Source organism: Alosa sapidissima, chromosome 15, assembly GCF_018492685.1.
Source record: "Alosa sapidissima isolate fAloSap1 chromosome 15, fAloSap1.pri, whole genome shotgun sequence".
NCBI lineage: Eukaryota > Metazoa > Chordata > Actinopteri > Clupeiformes > Clupeidae > Alosa > Alosa sapidissima.
In genome coordinates this window covers 17,080,324-17,092,146 of record NC_055971.1, presented here as the reverse complement: position 1 = coordinate 17,092,146, position 11,823 = coordinate 17,080,324, and the positions used below count along the sequence as shown (strand labels likewise).

The window sequence follows — 11,823 nt, the reverse complement described above, 5'->3', positions numbered from 1 at the left end:
TCGATGAGGACTTGACTGCAGCTTGAGTCTAGTCAAGTGCTGTATTTAATATCCTAACACTTTTCCCGTGGAAATGTCTTTAAGTATTTAAATGTTGATTATTTATTATTTTGTATTACGCTATTATTTTGTTATTTTGACAGTTTTCTCTGTAGTTATCAATACTACCGGGCGAGGGAGCCAGATGTATCAACACACAACATTGTAAGACCTTTAGTTCTCGTGCATAATGCATGATAAAGACGGTCTGACTACATTTATTTTTTGGTTGTCAATACACTAGAAATTCAAAATGTGATATGATACACAGTAGGAAAACACCCCTCTACTGAAAGTGATGAGTTTTACTGTAACTAATACTTTTATTTTGACACTGAAGATGCATGTCTTAGGACATTGTACCTTTTACGTGATTGGCTGATTTTCACACACTGAACAATGGCCAACGAATCGATGAAGACAATGTTGTCCATTGTAGTTTACGCAACAAACTCACGGTGGCTTTCAAAACAAGTGCTTTTCCCTGGCGTATATGAGTCATGCGATCCTATTTGACCACGCTGGTCACCAATCAGTCTAATCGGTGAGCCTGTCGCCTTCTTAAAACCAAAGAGGGGACACTGTCATATCGCTCGCCAGTGAACGCAAGTTGACTAATTAACGTTAGCCCTCTCATGGGGTTGAATAGACTCAAACAAACAAGTTACTTTTTGATATACAACTTAGCTGTCTAGCTAACTAGGTAGCTAACGTTAGTTGTTGTAATTAGCTAGCTCTGCATTCAGTTTGTTTGCTAGTCATTTCAACACACGCTGTTTTGATTCTTTACCAGCTAACACAGGTAAGTTAACGTTATTGCTTTCTCTTGGGGAGGTTTTGTGTCTATATGACTTGTTCCTTGTAATGTAGCTTCTACTTTCAACTAGACTTTGTGGTGTGTGAGTCAGATTGTTTGGCACACTAAAGTTGTTCAGTCGTGTTTATTTGTGGTAATGTCAGCGTATGTTAGCTATGACATTAAAAGCTGAGTGACTGCTTTTTTAGTGTACAGTCAGACATTGTATCCTTATAATCTAGTTTGTTTGATAATCCATTGTTTTGGAAGCTGTGAAGGTTCCCTCTAAGTAAGGATGAATAAACGACTGGGCAAATGTTTGGCCTACGACTTAACATCAACTTCCTAGAGTATTTACTTACTTCTATCGGCAGTCTGGTACTTCTTTTGTCTCCATCTTACTCATTTGATTACCTTCTCTAAAACGTGCAAAATGTCAGTCTAATGTTCAAAACAAGTGCATGTTGATAACAATAATGACCATTGAAAATTACAATGTAAGTCAGTAGTAATAACTGATATGTAGTTTCATCTGACCCCTTGCAGGCATGGAGCAAGCAAAACAGGAAGCATTTGACAAAGCCCGGCTGCAGGTCATCCAGGATGGCTACGAGCGTGCCTTCGAGTGTATCAATGAGGGTCTGTCTGAGGACGAAGCCGGACATCGAGCACATGCTTTGGACCTCTACCGCCAGGGCCGGCAGCACCTCCTCCGGGCCATCAGCGTGCCCTCGCAGGGCCAGGAGTGCGTGGGCAGCTCCTGGGACTCAGCCCGGCAGATGCAGCAGAAGATGCAGGAGACCCTGAACAACATTACCACACGCCTGGCTGTCTTGGAGACGACGGGAGAGCCCGCAGACGGCATCACTGTTGGGAACGGGGCGACCTCACAGGGCCTCTACCCCAAACTGCTCAAAGAGAAGCCGGTACAGCCGCTTCCCCCTCAGGCAGTGTGCACCAATGGTCAGCCGGCCGGGGCTCCTCTGCCGGTGTCCCCCACGGCCCCTGCGTCCCCGTCCCTGCGGCCCTCCCAGTCCGAGCTCCCCCCAGTGTACTCTCCTCAGGCCGCTGACGGCCATACGTCCATCTCTTACGGCACGGACACTGGTGAGAGGTCCCTGGTGGGGGACGAGTTCTACAGCTACGCGCCCAACACTCCTCCATCGCCCCAGAGCCTGGGTGAGGATGGAGAGGAGCTCTTCTTCTTGCCTCATGGAGTGCAGATCTTCTTTGTGACCCCGGAGGGGCACGTTAGCGCGCCCTCGTACCCAGGCTACCTGCGCATCGTCAAGTTCACCAGTGAGAGTTCCGAGAGGATGCCCTTCCGACCCCCTGCCTTTCTGCAGGTAAGACACACCTGACAAGCTGGGGTAGGATGCCACAGAGAAATGAGGGACTGCATATAAGAGTAATGTATTTAATCATTCTGTGAAATGTATTTAAACATGCTTGTGGATTATTTACCAAACAGTAAGAGGAATCACAACAAATAAGTCAATACAATTATATAAAAATACAATTACGGCTAAGTTGGTTAAGAAAAATCTAGAACTATTCATGATGCAATATCTGATAACTACAGTACAGTGCGTCTTTCCAACTGTTTGCCTGCCCGCCTGTCAGCTGATGTAAACCAACGTTCCTTGGGCTTTACCCAGCCGTCAGCCTATAACCTACTTACTTGGTTCAGTGTCAACATGTTCAGCCATAGCCCTCCCCATACAACCCCCCCCATCACTAATCAGGCCTATCTTTGTCCCCTGAGAGCAGGATCATGTGAGCACTTACTCATTCGCAGCTCTAAATCCATTAGCACTGCTGGGATGTGATGTCATGCCGTAGAGAGAGAGGGAAACCACTGGCCTCTTAACCCAGGGCTGCGTGCCGCCAGACTACTGTACAAGGGCACGGGAAACCACCCATCACAAGACAAACGCACACGTGCACTGCCCCACTGCCATAGAGACATACCTTTGCACCCGAGAATTACACTTTGGACGACTGCACTGCACGTTGTGCTGATAATAGGCCGAACCAGTGCAGCCAGAGCAGAGGTTATAAAGTGTTTTGGACGTGTGTCTGTGATTGTGTGTGTGTGTGTATGTGTTTGTGCTTTGTAAACCCTCACAGCTGATGGGGTAGTATCCATGTAGCCAACAGAAAGCGGTTAGGTAACTGGAGTGCTGTAACCTTTCACCAGTGTGTTAGAGGAGCCCGGGCAAGAATGACACAGGCTTGTTCCTCCGAGTGCCCCACTAGACAGGCTGGCATTGTCTCTCTGTCCCTTTGCACAACACTGTGCAACATTTTCATATTGTCCGTTTCCCCTCCTTGGAGCCAGTTTGTGAAAAGCCCCAATAAAAGTTGTCCCACTTCTTTAAAGAGCCAACAGAGAGGGAAGATGATTTGCTTGTGTTTGCTTTGGTCTCAAGGGCTGTGTGGTAGAATTAAGTGGATGTATTATTTATGACTGGGATTTTCCACGTGGCGCAGTGCCGCAGCTGGGGCTGTTTGCTAGCTTAGCTTCAGGATGGTTTCCTGATGCTCCATCAGCTGTCTGCTCTGATGACTTTCTCAGGCCTGTGGGCTACAGTGGCTCCTGGCTCCCAGCTGAGAGCCAGACAGATACTCCAGCTGCCACAGGCTGACTGGCTGGGGGGGTGGATGGATGGATGGATGGATGGATAGATAGGTGAGTGACACAGCTCCTTCCATGCCACTATCATGCTGTCGATCTGCCAGTAGCCTTTAATCCTGCTGTCAGCCGACAGTCGGGAGCCACGAGAAGAAAATGGACTCGAAGTGGATTCAGTCCAGCAGCTATGATTCAGACGGCTCTGTCACACAGATGCGCCTGCATGAAGTCACACAGTGAATCTTTGTTTATTAAACACACACACACACACATTCATGTCTCATGTTCACTTTAATTCATGTGTAATCTCTTTTTTTTCCCCCTCTGTATCTAACTCTTTTTTTATATATTTATCCATCCCACCCATTCACACACACACACACACACACACACACACACTCTGACACAAGCCCCCTGTCTCCACGTGTCATTGTTGGTGGAGAATAGAAAGCCCTTTCATTTTCTGCAGCAGTGCAAATATTTGGCCTGCAATGTCATCATAATAAGCACTGCTCACTTATCTGTTGACATTGAGATTAAAAGTCTATTGCATGTGTTGGTCTTGAGGTATTCATCATGGCTTCACACAGCAGCCACAATATTACCTTTCACTCTCATTGCCTTTAAGTGAGATCTTTGAAGGATGTTTTGGGGGGGGGGGGGGGGGTAGTTTGTATTTCTTGAGCTGATCTGCTGTAAACAAAGTTCAAGTAGCTGATGCTGTTGTTGACTCAACTCTAAACTTTTTCACGTCTACAGGCAGCCAAATGCTCAGTTTGCATATTTTCTTGTGGTTTTATGATCATGCTGGCTGCATGCTAGCCTGGCTAACGCCACCACTTCTCAATGAGACGTGGTCTGGGAACCAAACGTTCATTTTCTCGTATTTGAAAAAAAATGCCCAGATCCGTTTATTGGGTGCCACGGATGTCTATCAAATGCGTCTGTGCATAGCTCATCATCGTCTTGCTTTCCCCCCTGTTCTGTGATTGGTTCCCTATCTCAGGCGAAAATTTGCTCCATGGTCTCCAGGCTGCCTTAGCAGCATGAATCAAATCGCGTGCAAGGCAGCATGGGAACACCCAGGCTAGCTGCATGCTTCAAATGCAAAGTATTCAATCAGAGTGGAGGCATATTCGGAGCCCTTTGTCTTTTTTTTGCGTTTTTTTTCTTTTCTTTCAGTTATCGTAAACTGAATTATTTCCAGGATTGCGTCAATCAAGATTAGTATTCTTGAAAAAAATTATGCAAAACAACAGACTTATGCAAAACAACGCTTATAGAATACAAATTCATTAAATAAAGAAAGGTTTTGGATGCACACAAAGCTGTAAACTGTACCCAAACATCGTGTGTGTTTCTTATTTTGTTTCCCTTGTGACTGTCTGTAGGTGTGTGACTGGCTTTACCCGCTGATGGCTACCGATTCGCCGGTCCTGCTCTGCAACACCGGTGTCTTCATGTTCCCGGACTTGATGGCGCAACTGCCGGGCTCCTATGTTGGGGTGGTGCTTTCGTCCGAGCTGCCCCTGGCTCAGCGTGAGGTCTTCTGCGACCTGCTGTCCCAGATGACCGACCTCCGAGTGCAGGTGAGCGACACCAGTGCCCCCTCACCAGCCGACGCAGCCCAGGGGTCGCCCTCCGACGCCACAGGCACCACCATCGCCCCCGCCCTCCCCCTCCCACACAAACAGGTGCGGTATCAGCACGGTAAAACGCGCCGAAATGTTGTCAAGTCCTTCACTCACGGAGCACTCTGCAATCAACTCAACCCTGCATGTTCACGGCGGCTCTTAACTCAAATCACTGGGTGGCCGGATCATCCCTTTTCCGCTTTCTGACGTGCACTGTGTCTGCCTGTTTGTCTCGTCTGTGTCTAATTCGCTTTGATTCCAGTCGATTTGATTTCATGTGGTGTGAAAATGAACGCTTTTGCTGCTGTGTCCTTTACAGATCACAGGGGTGTTTGAGAGGTTGAGAGATGTGTTTAAACAGGTACTAATGGAAACACTGGGGAACACCACTGAAATTCCAAGTGTTGGGTCACGGGTGTGGTTAAACTGAAAGACCTTTTCCTAAATCACAGAGTCTCTGATGCCTTGTGCAACAGTGGATATTACTAAGTTCTTAGTCAAGTGTTGTCGAATCAGATGGTTTCTTTTCAGGACCAAATTGTATTCAATGTATTGCAGTGGAGAGTAAGGTTTTACACACAAGTCACACCATATTTGAATAACTGGATGTGTGAGTCAGTCAAGAGTCGCTTACCAGTGTTTTTTTGGGAACCACTTTCTTCATATGGAAAAGGTCAGGCTAGAGGTCATTGAGGCTGGCCAAAGAGTAGAGCATTGCTGATGGAGATGACTAACACCTCAGCCTCTCTCCAGGGCCCTTTAATCCCAGACCACTTGGAATTTCATGCGGTATTCCCAGCGTTTCCAAACCAACCAACGCTTACTACTGATATGCATAACATAGTAGTGGAACACCTCTAGGCTTGGACGGTTAGAGCTATGCTGACCATGCACCTAGAGAGAGAAACTGACCGAGAGAGAGAGAAGAAAGAAAAGAGTGTGGAGAGCTACTTGTTGCTGAACTCTATGGCCTTTACTTAAGCACTCTGGTGGATTTGGGACCAGCAGGGGATAAGGGCATTACTGAGCTCTAATGCCCTTGGCTTGCCAGGCCGCCACCTGCCTCTGCAAGTCAGGCAACGCTAATGAAAGGAGAGAGATGATGAAGAAATGGGGAGAGAGAGAGGAGAGGGAGAGGGAGAGCGCTGCTTCTGAACAAGCTCAGACAGATCTTATAGGCAGGTGTTCAGGTGCATTTCATATGTCTTGTCATTTGTACGGGTATTTTAATAAAAAATATTATCCCCAGGGAATTCACATAGGCAACCACTGAATGCATGATGGCGTTTGAAACCACAGACACTAATATGGAACAGCCATCACGTAAAGCATACTCCCTCTGAATGCCCAAGCGTCCCAGGCAGGCGGCTCTAGATCTCGAAGGCATCTGGGGTTTTAGGGAAGGGACCGGCCACTGAGGCCTCTGTTCTTCCTAGCAAGCGGAAGGACAACAGAACAGTCGGCCCCATTGTTTTTTGGGCACAACACACAGCTTTGTGCCTCTCCTTGTGACCCGCCCCGGTAGCGCAAGGAGCACAGCAGCAAAACAAACAGACAGTGATGAGTGGAAGAGATGACAGGGCAGGGGCAGTAACACACACACACACACACTACACATCACTGTTGGCACTGCCAGCGAGGACCGCTCTAGTGTCTGCAGGTGGAAAGGTAATGTGCAGTAGAATAAAACCAGCTTCCAACCAGTTACCATCAGCCCTGATGCTTTTGCTGTTGCTCTGATGAAGTAAGCTAAATATTCTGCTATGCTATACTGCTCCCCTATGAGAGCGTAGCGTAGCGGCTGTGTGTTGGATATGTTGTGCCTGTTGCCATGCTCTAAAGGGCTGGGTGTGTGTGTGTGTTTTGCATGTGTGTGTGTGCGTGCGTGTGTGGGCTGCTGCTGTCCTCTTGCAGGCCCCCGGGACCGAAGCGGACACCATCAACCTAGGCCAGAAGGTGCCTCTGCAGCCCCCGGAGACCACAGTGCCCCCTGATGGAGATGAAAAGACACTGCCTGAGTGGAGCGAGAAGGTGGCCCAGGGCATCCTCACAGGTGAGGGACTGAGAAAGCCACTGTGACCTCTACACATTTCTATGGGCCTCTATTGCAATAGGCACACACTCTTAAGCTCTCTGCGTGTTTTCTAGATGATTCCATAGCAAGTAAGTAGAAATAGTATAGTTGATTTGGTTTGAATCAAGTCAATGTATCTCCTGAGGCATTATACATATAGTCAAAACGTATGCATATGTTATGTTTACTATATATGTGATGGGATCTTGGAAAACCCATCACATTGTGAAATCAAAATCCTTGATTTCACTTAAGAGGGTTGAAATGGAGTAGTAATGCTACCAATTTTAGATTTCGATACCATCCTAGATACCGTCCCCTAGCAACATCCGGGATGCCTGTCTAGCAACATCCTGGATGTGGATAGGATGGTATCACAATCTTAAATTGGTGAAATTTCACCATATGTTATTATAGATAATTTATATGATATTTTATATTCTATTATACTTTTGTAGATTCATTCAGCTGAATGGGATTGAATGCTTTGTGTGTACTGCCCGTTATAGGGGCGTCGTGGCTGAGCTGGGGACTGGTCAAGGGGGCCGAGTACACGGGCAAGGCCATCCACAAGGGGGCGTCGAAGCTGCGGGATCACATCACCCCAGAGGACAAGCCCACCCACGTCAGCCCCACCGTCACCAAGAGCCTGCAAGTGGCCAAGCAGGCCACCGGCGGAGCCGTCAAAGTCAGCCAGTTTCTGGGTAAGCCCATGCTGAGCGTGGAAACTGCCAAGCAGGGTTTGGAAGGACGCCGCTGCGGCTCCAGACTGACGGCTCTTTGAGGAGTCATAGTACCCCCCCCCCCCCCCCTGTGTAATTTATAAAAGCTATACTTATTTTCAGGAAAAAATGATGGGGTGATTGTGTGTGTCTTTTTGTGCGTGTCGGTGATAAATCTGTCCAGCTCTCTTTGGCAATAACTAGTCAGTGACTGACAGAGAAAATACACAAGATGCGTTAAGAGGAAGTTCAGCATTTATAGTCAACACATTTATAAAGCTACTGGCAAGAAGTGCCCAAATATAATGGAAAATGGGGTATGTGTGAGGTTGCTTGAGGACATTTATAGTAATCATTGTAATTCATGCTCTACTAAGCTGAAATCTAGCTGTCTATGTAAGCTGTTGACAAAAGCCATCACTAACAGCTAAAGGATGTCCCCATCTTCTCATCACAGCACTGCTGTAGCAGACACTGAGTGCTGTATTAGTGAAGTGGCTGATTGTTTGTTTGTTTTTGTTTGTTTGTTTGTGTTGACAGTCGACGGGGTGTGCACAGTGGCAGGCTGCGTAGGGCGAGAGCTGGCGCCTCATGTGAAGAAGCACGGAAGCAAGCTGATCCCGGAGTCCATGAGGAAGGACAAGGATGGCCGCTCCAACATCGACGGAGCCATGGTGGTGGCTGCCAGTGGAGTGCAAGGTACAACAGCACCACCTACTGGTGGAAGACATGGCTTAATCATTTGACACAGCTTAAAATATGCCTAATGGCATATTGCAATGTGTGTGTGTGTGTGTGTGTGTGTGTGTGTGTGTGTGTGTGTGTCTGCTTGTCATTTAATGCACAGGTTTTGCTACTGTTTGGACGGGCTTGGAAGTGGCAGCTAAAGACATTGCTCAGAACGTTGCATCAGAGACTGTCACCACAGTCAAACACAAGTGAGTGCTTCTATAAATACGTTTTTCCCTGTTGGTCTGTTGCATTCGGAGACATGTTCCCCACTGGCTTGCTTGGATTGCTCTTGTATCCTAATGAACGCGACAAATCCGTGCTCACAATGTTGTTTTCCCATTCACTTACAGATACAGGGGTCTAGATGCGGCCCTAGATCCTCCAGTTAAGAAGTAGTCCCTACTCCCCCTCTCCTTAAATCAATTAAAACCTGCTTAATGCCAGATCAACCCGTCATTGCAACAGGCATGGCTCCGGCTTATGTGCACTGCTCTCTAATTGGATATTTGGGTAATGCAGTGAGTCACTGGCGTGCCGCTGACCAATATGCTACTGCCTGTGCTGTCTAGCCTGGCTGTGCTCTCCACTCTGTTAATCACCGCAACTAATGGATTTGGGGGTGTCTGACTTTTTCCCCTCAGTCTGTCAAACACAGAGGGTGCCAGTAGGCAGTAGTTGAATGTGACATGTTTACAGCCTGGCAGGGTAATTTGGTTCTGGGATTTGTAGTTGTTTAATTACAACATGCTGTAGAAGCAGTGGAAAAAGCTATCCCATATGATTGGGTATTCATTATTTGGTGTTTTTTTAACGAGTAATTTGGCTCTCCTGAAATTTGGGATGCCAATTGGTTTTCTTCCTCCACTGTTTAATCAGAAGGTTTCTTCAATGTCAATATCACCCAGACATCCGCGCAGACATGGGCTTGATGGCTTTGCATGCTCTAATCCACACTCTTTCTCTGTCTCTCTCTCTCTCTCTCTCTCTGTCTCTCTCTCTCTGTCTCTCTCTGTCTCTCTCTCTCTCACCATGGCCTTCACTCTATTTCCACTTTCTCCATTCCCCTTCACTCTGACAATCTCCCCTCCTCCCCTTTTGTTCACTTTTGCCTTTTGCATCACTTTGACATGCGATGAAGGTATGGGGCTGAGGCCGGACAGGCCACCGACCATGCAGTCAACTCAGCCATGAACATGGGCATGACCGCCTTCAACATCGACAACCTGGGCATCAAGGCTGTGGTGAAGAGGACAGGCAAGCAGACGGCTGCTGCCCTGCTGGAAGACTACAAGATCCAGGAGGGCCCTGGGAAAGAGAAACCAGTGGCCAAACCCCAAAAGGATCCCAAAAAGTCATGAATATCACCCACCACTGACCACAAACCTCTCCTCCTTATTTCAGTGCTATTACTCCATAGAGCCTTACATTTTTCATTTGAAAATATATATCTCTATTTAAATATATATACACATAAATATACTTATCAGTATAGTGACTATAAAAAGCTGTAATCTATATTCATATTTTATGAGGATTATATATTTAAAGAAAATATTTATTTGTATGACTCACATATTTTCTACTTGCCTAATTCTAGTTTGCCGATATGCTTTTTTAGAATTGCAATGCCAGCCGTGCAATGTCGCATCCTGGAGCACTTTAGCCCTTGTAATGAGGAAAAAAGGACCTATAGGATTTAGATTTTTTGTTTTCTTTTTTCTAGTCTACACTGTTTTTTGTAAAGTATCAATTGAGATGATGGACAAAGTGATGTTTTGAAGATGTTGTATGTTGCGAGCCTACCCTTTCTCACCAGAGGGGTGTACACAACGAGATTACACGCTTACCTAAGTGACTTCAGAGAAGTAAAGGGCCATTCACACCAAGAACGCTAACTAAAACGATAACAGTATCGCTTTAGCTAAAATGAATGATGTCCACACTCACACTTTTAACAATAACAACATGAAGAACAATATTGTCTGGAATTACTTTCGGAGTGATTTTGGGAATAAGAAACTGACAGCCAATCAGAATCCATCAAATTTTAGACATAAGATCCATCAACACAAGGAGAGACTTGTCTTGTTGTTGGTCAGTATGGAAGTTCATATAGTTATACTGTAGGTGTACAGTAGTGACACTTATCTTTATAGTTATCTTTCCTGGTGTGAATGGCCCTTAGTCACTGTGTGTGTCAGAGAGAGACGTGCGCACTATATCAAGAATCTTTTGATTCAAAAGTCACAAGTTGTTTTGAGATGTGTTACTCATGAAGTTACCTGGGTGACCCAGTGATCTTGCTTTGTATTATAGCCCTCAGGGTTACCACTGACACTTCAGTACAATGGCCTTAGATCTTGAATATGTCAGAGACAAACAGTAACTACATTCTCTAGAGCCTTAACACATTTTAGGTTGAATTAACTGACTGATGTTATTATGATCACTAACACCTCATCTCACTAACTGTAAATGTCAACGTGTTTTACTGTAATTTCCGCTGTTAAACTGATTACATTAAATATAGCTGCCTGATTAACATACCCAATTGTACCATTTTAAGACCTTTCTAATATTTCTAACATTTTAACCTGGCTTTTTAACCTGTGAAGAAAAAAAGTGTGTAATTCAGTTAATGTGTTGTCCTTTTTCAGACATATTTGTTGATGTGTGTGCTAAAATGGTTATTCTTGAACTGCAACGTTGAATGTCCACTTCATGTTATGGTCATCCACAAAAATGTGTTGCTAAATTAAAAGTGTCTTTAAGGTGAAGGCATAATAAACACCTGTTTGAAGGAACAATTGATTGATCTTTTTTTGTTTGTTTTTAGTTGCTTATGAGATTATTATTTTTTTCACTAAGGTAACATAACATCTATTACTGCTGAAAAATATTTGCATTTGAAAACACTCACATACTTGCTTCCTATTAAGACTTTGCCATTGTGGGTGGCTGGGGGGGGGGGGGGGTGTTTTCAATTAATATTCCGGGCTGTTATAGTTCACTATATCACTATAATGACCTCAGTAATACAATGCAGACATTACACACACACAGTGTAATCCTTGCAGGAACCTTAAAACTGTAAATGATCACCAGAATGCAGTGAAATAGATTTATTAGTGGAATAGATTGTGAAAAGAATGCAGTGAAATAGATTTATTGGTGGTAAGAGTGGTTGAAAT

General features: G+C 45.4%; 1 protein-coding gene across 3 annotated transcripts; it reads left to right on the top strand.

Annotated features, from left to right (window-relative positions):
* Window positions 1-459: 459 nt before the first annotated feature.
* Window positions 460-11,436, top strand: LOC121684022 (spartin-like). Of its 3 annotated transcripts, none has more exons than XM_042063945.1 (8): window positions 460-841; window positions 1,382-2,181; window positions 4,862-5,164; window positions 7,019-7,157; window positions 7,688-7,882; window positions 8,441-8,599; window positions 8,748-8,838; window positions 8,983-9,910. In XM_042063945.1, the coding sequence occupies exons 2-8, from the start codon at window positions 1,384-1,386 to the stop codon at window positions 9,026-9,028; spliced, it is 1,731 nt and encodes a 576-aa protein (XP_041919879.1). In that variant the 5' UTR covers window positions 460-841; window positions 1,382-1,383; the 3' UTR covers window positions 9,029-9,910. The 3 variants fall into 3 exon arrangements, with proteins under 3 accessions (XP_041919879.1, XP_041919877.1, XP_041919878.1); XM_042063943.1 differs by having other exon boundaries at window positions 462-841; window positions 9,771-11,436; XM_042063944.1 differs by having other exon boundaries at window positions 464-841; window positions 4,862-5,059; window positions 9,771-11,436.
* Window positions 11,437-11,823: the final 387 nt, after the last annotated feature.

Coding starts and splice junctions, on each gene's coding strand:
- LOC121684022 (XM_042063943.1), top strand. CDS start 1,384: ATGGAGCAAGCAAAACAGGAAGCATTTGACAAAGCCCGGCTGCAGGTC. Junction 2,182..4,861: donor GACCCCCTGCCTTTCTGCAG/GTAAGACACACC, acceptor GACTGTCTGTAG/GTGTGTGACTGGCTTTACCC. Junction 5,165..7,018: donor TCCCCCTCCCACACAAACAG/GTGCGGTATCAG, acceptor GTCCTCTTGCAG/GCCCCCGGGACCGAAGCGGA.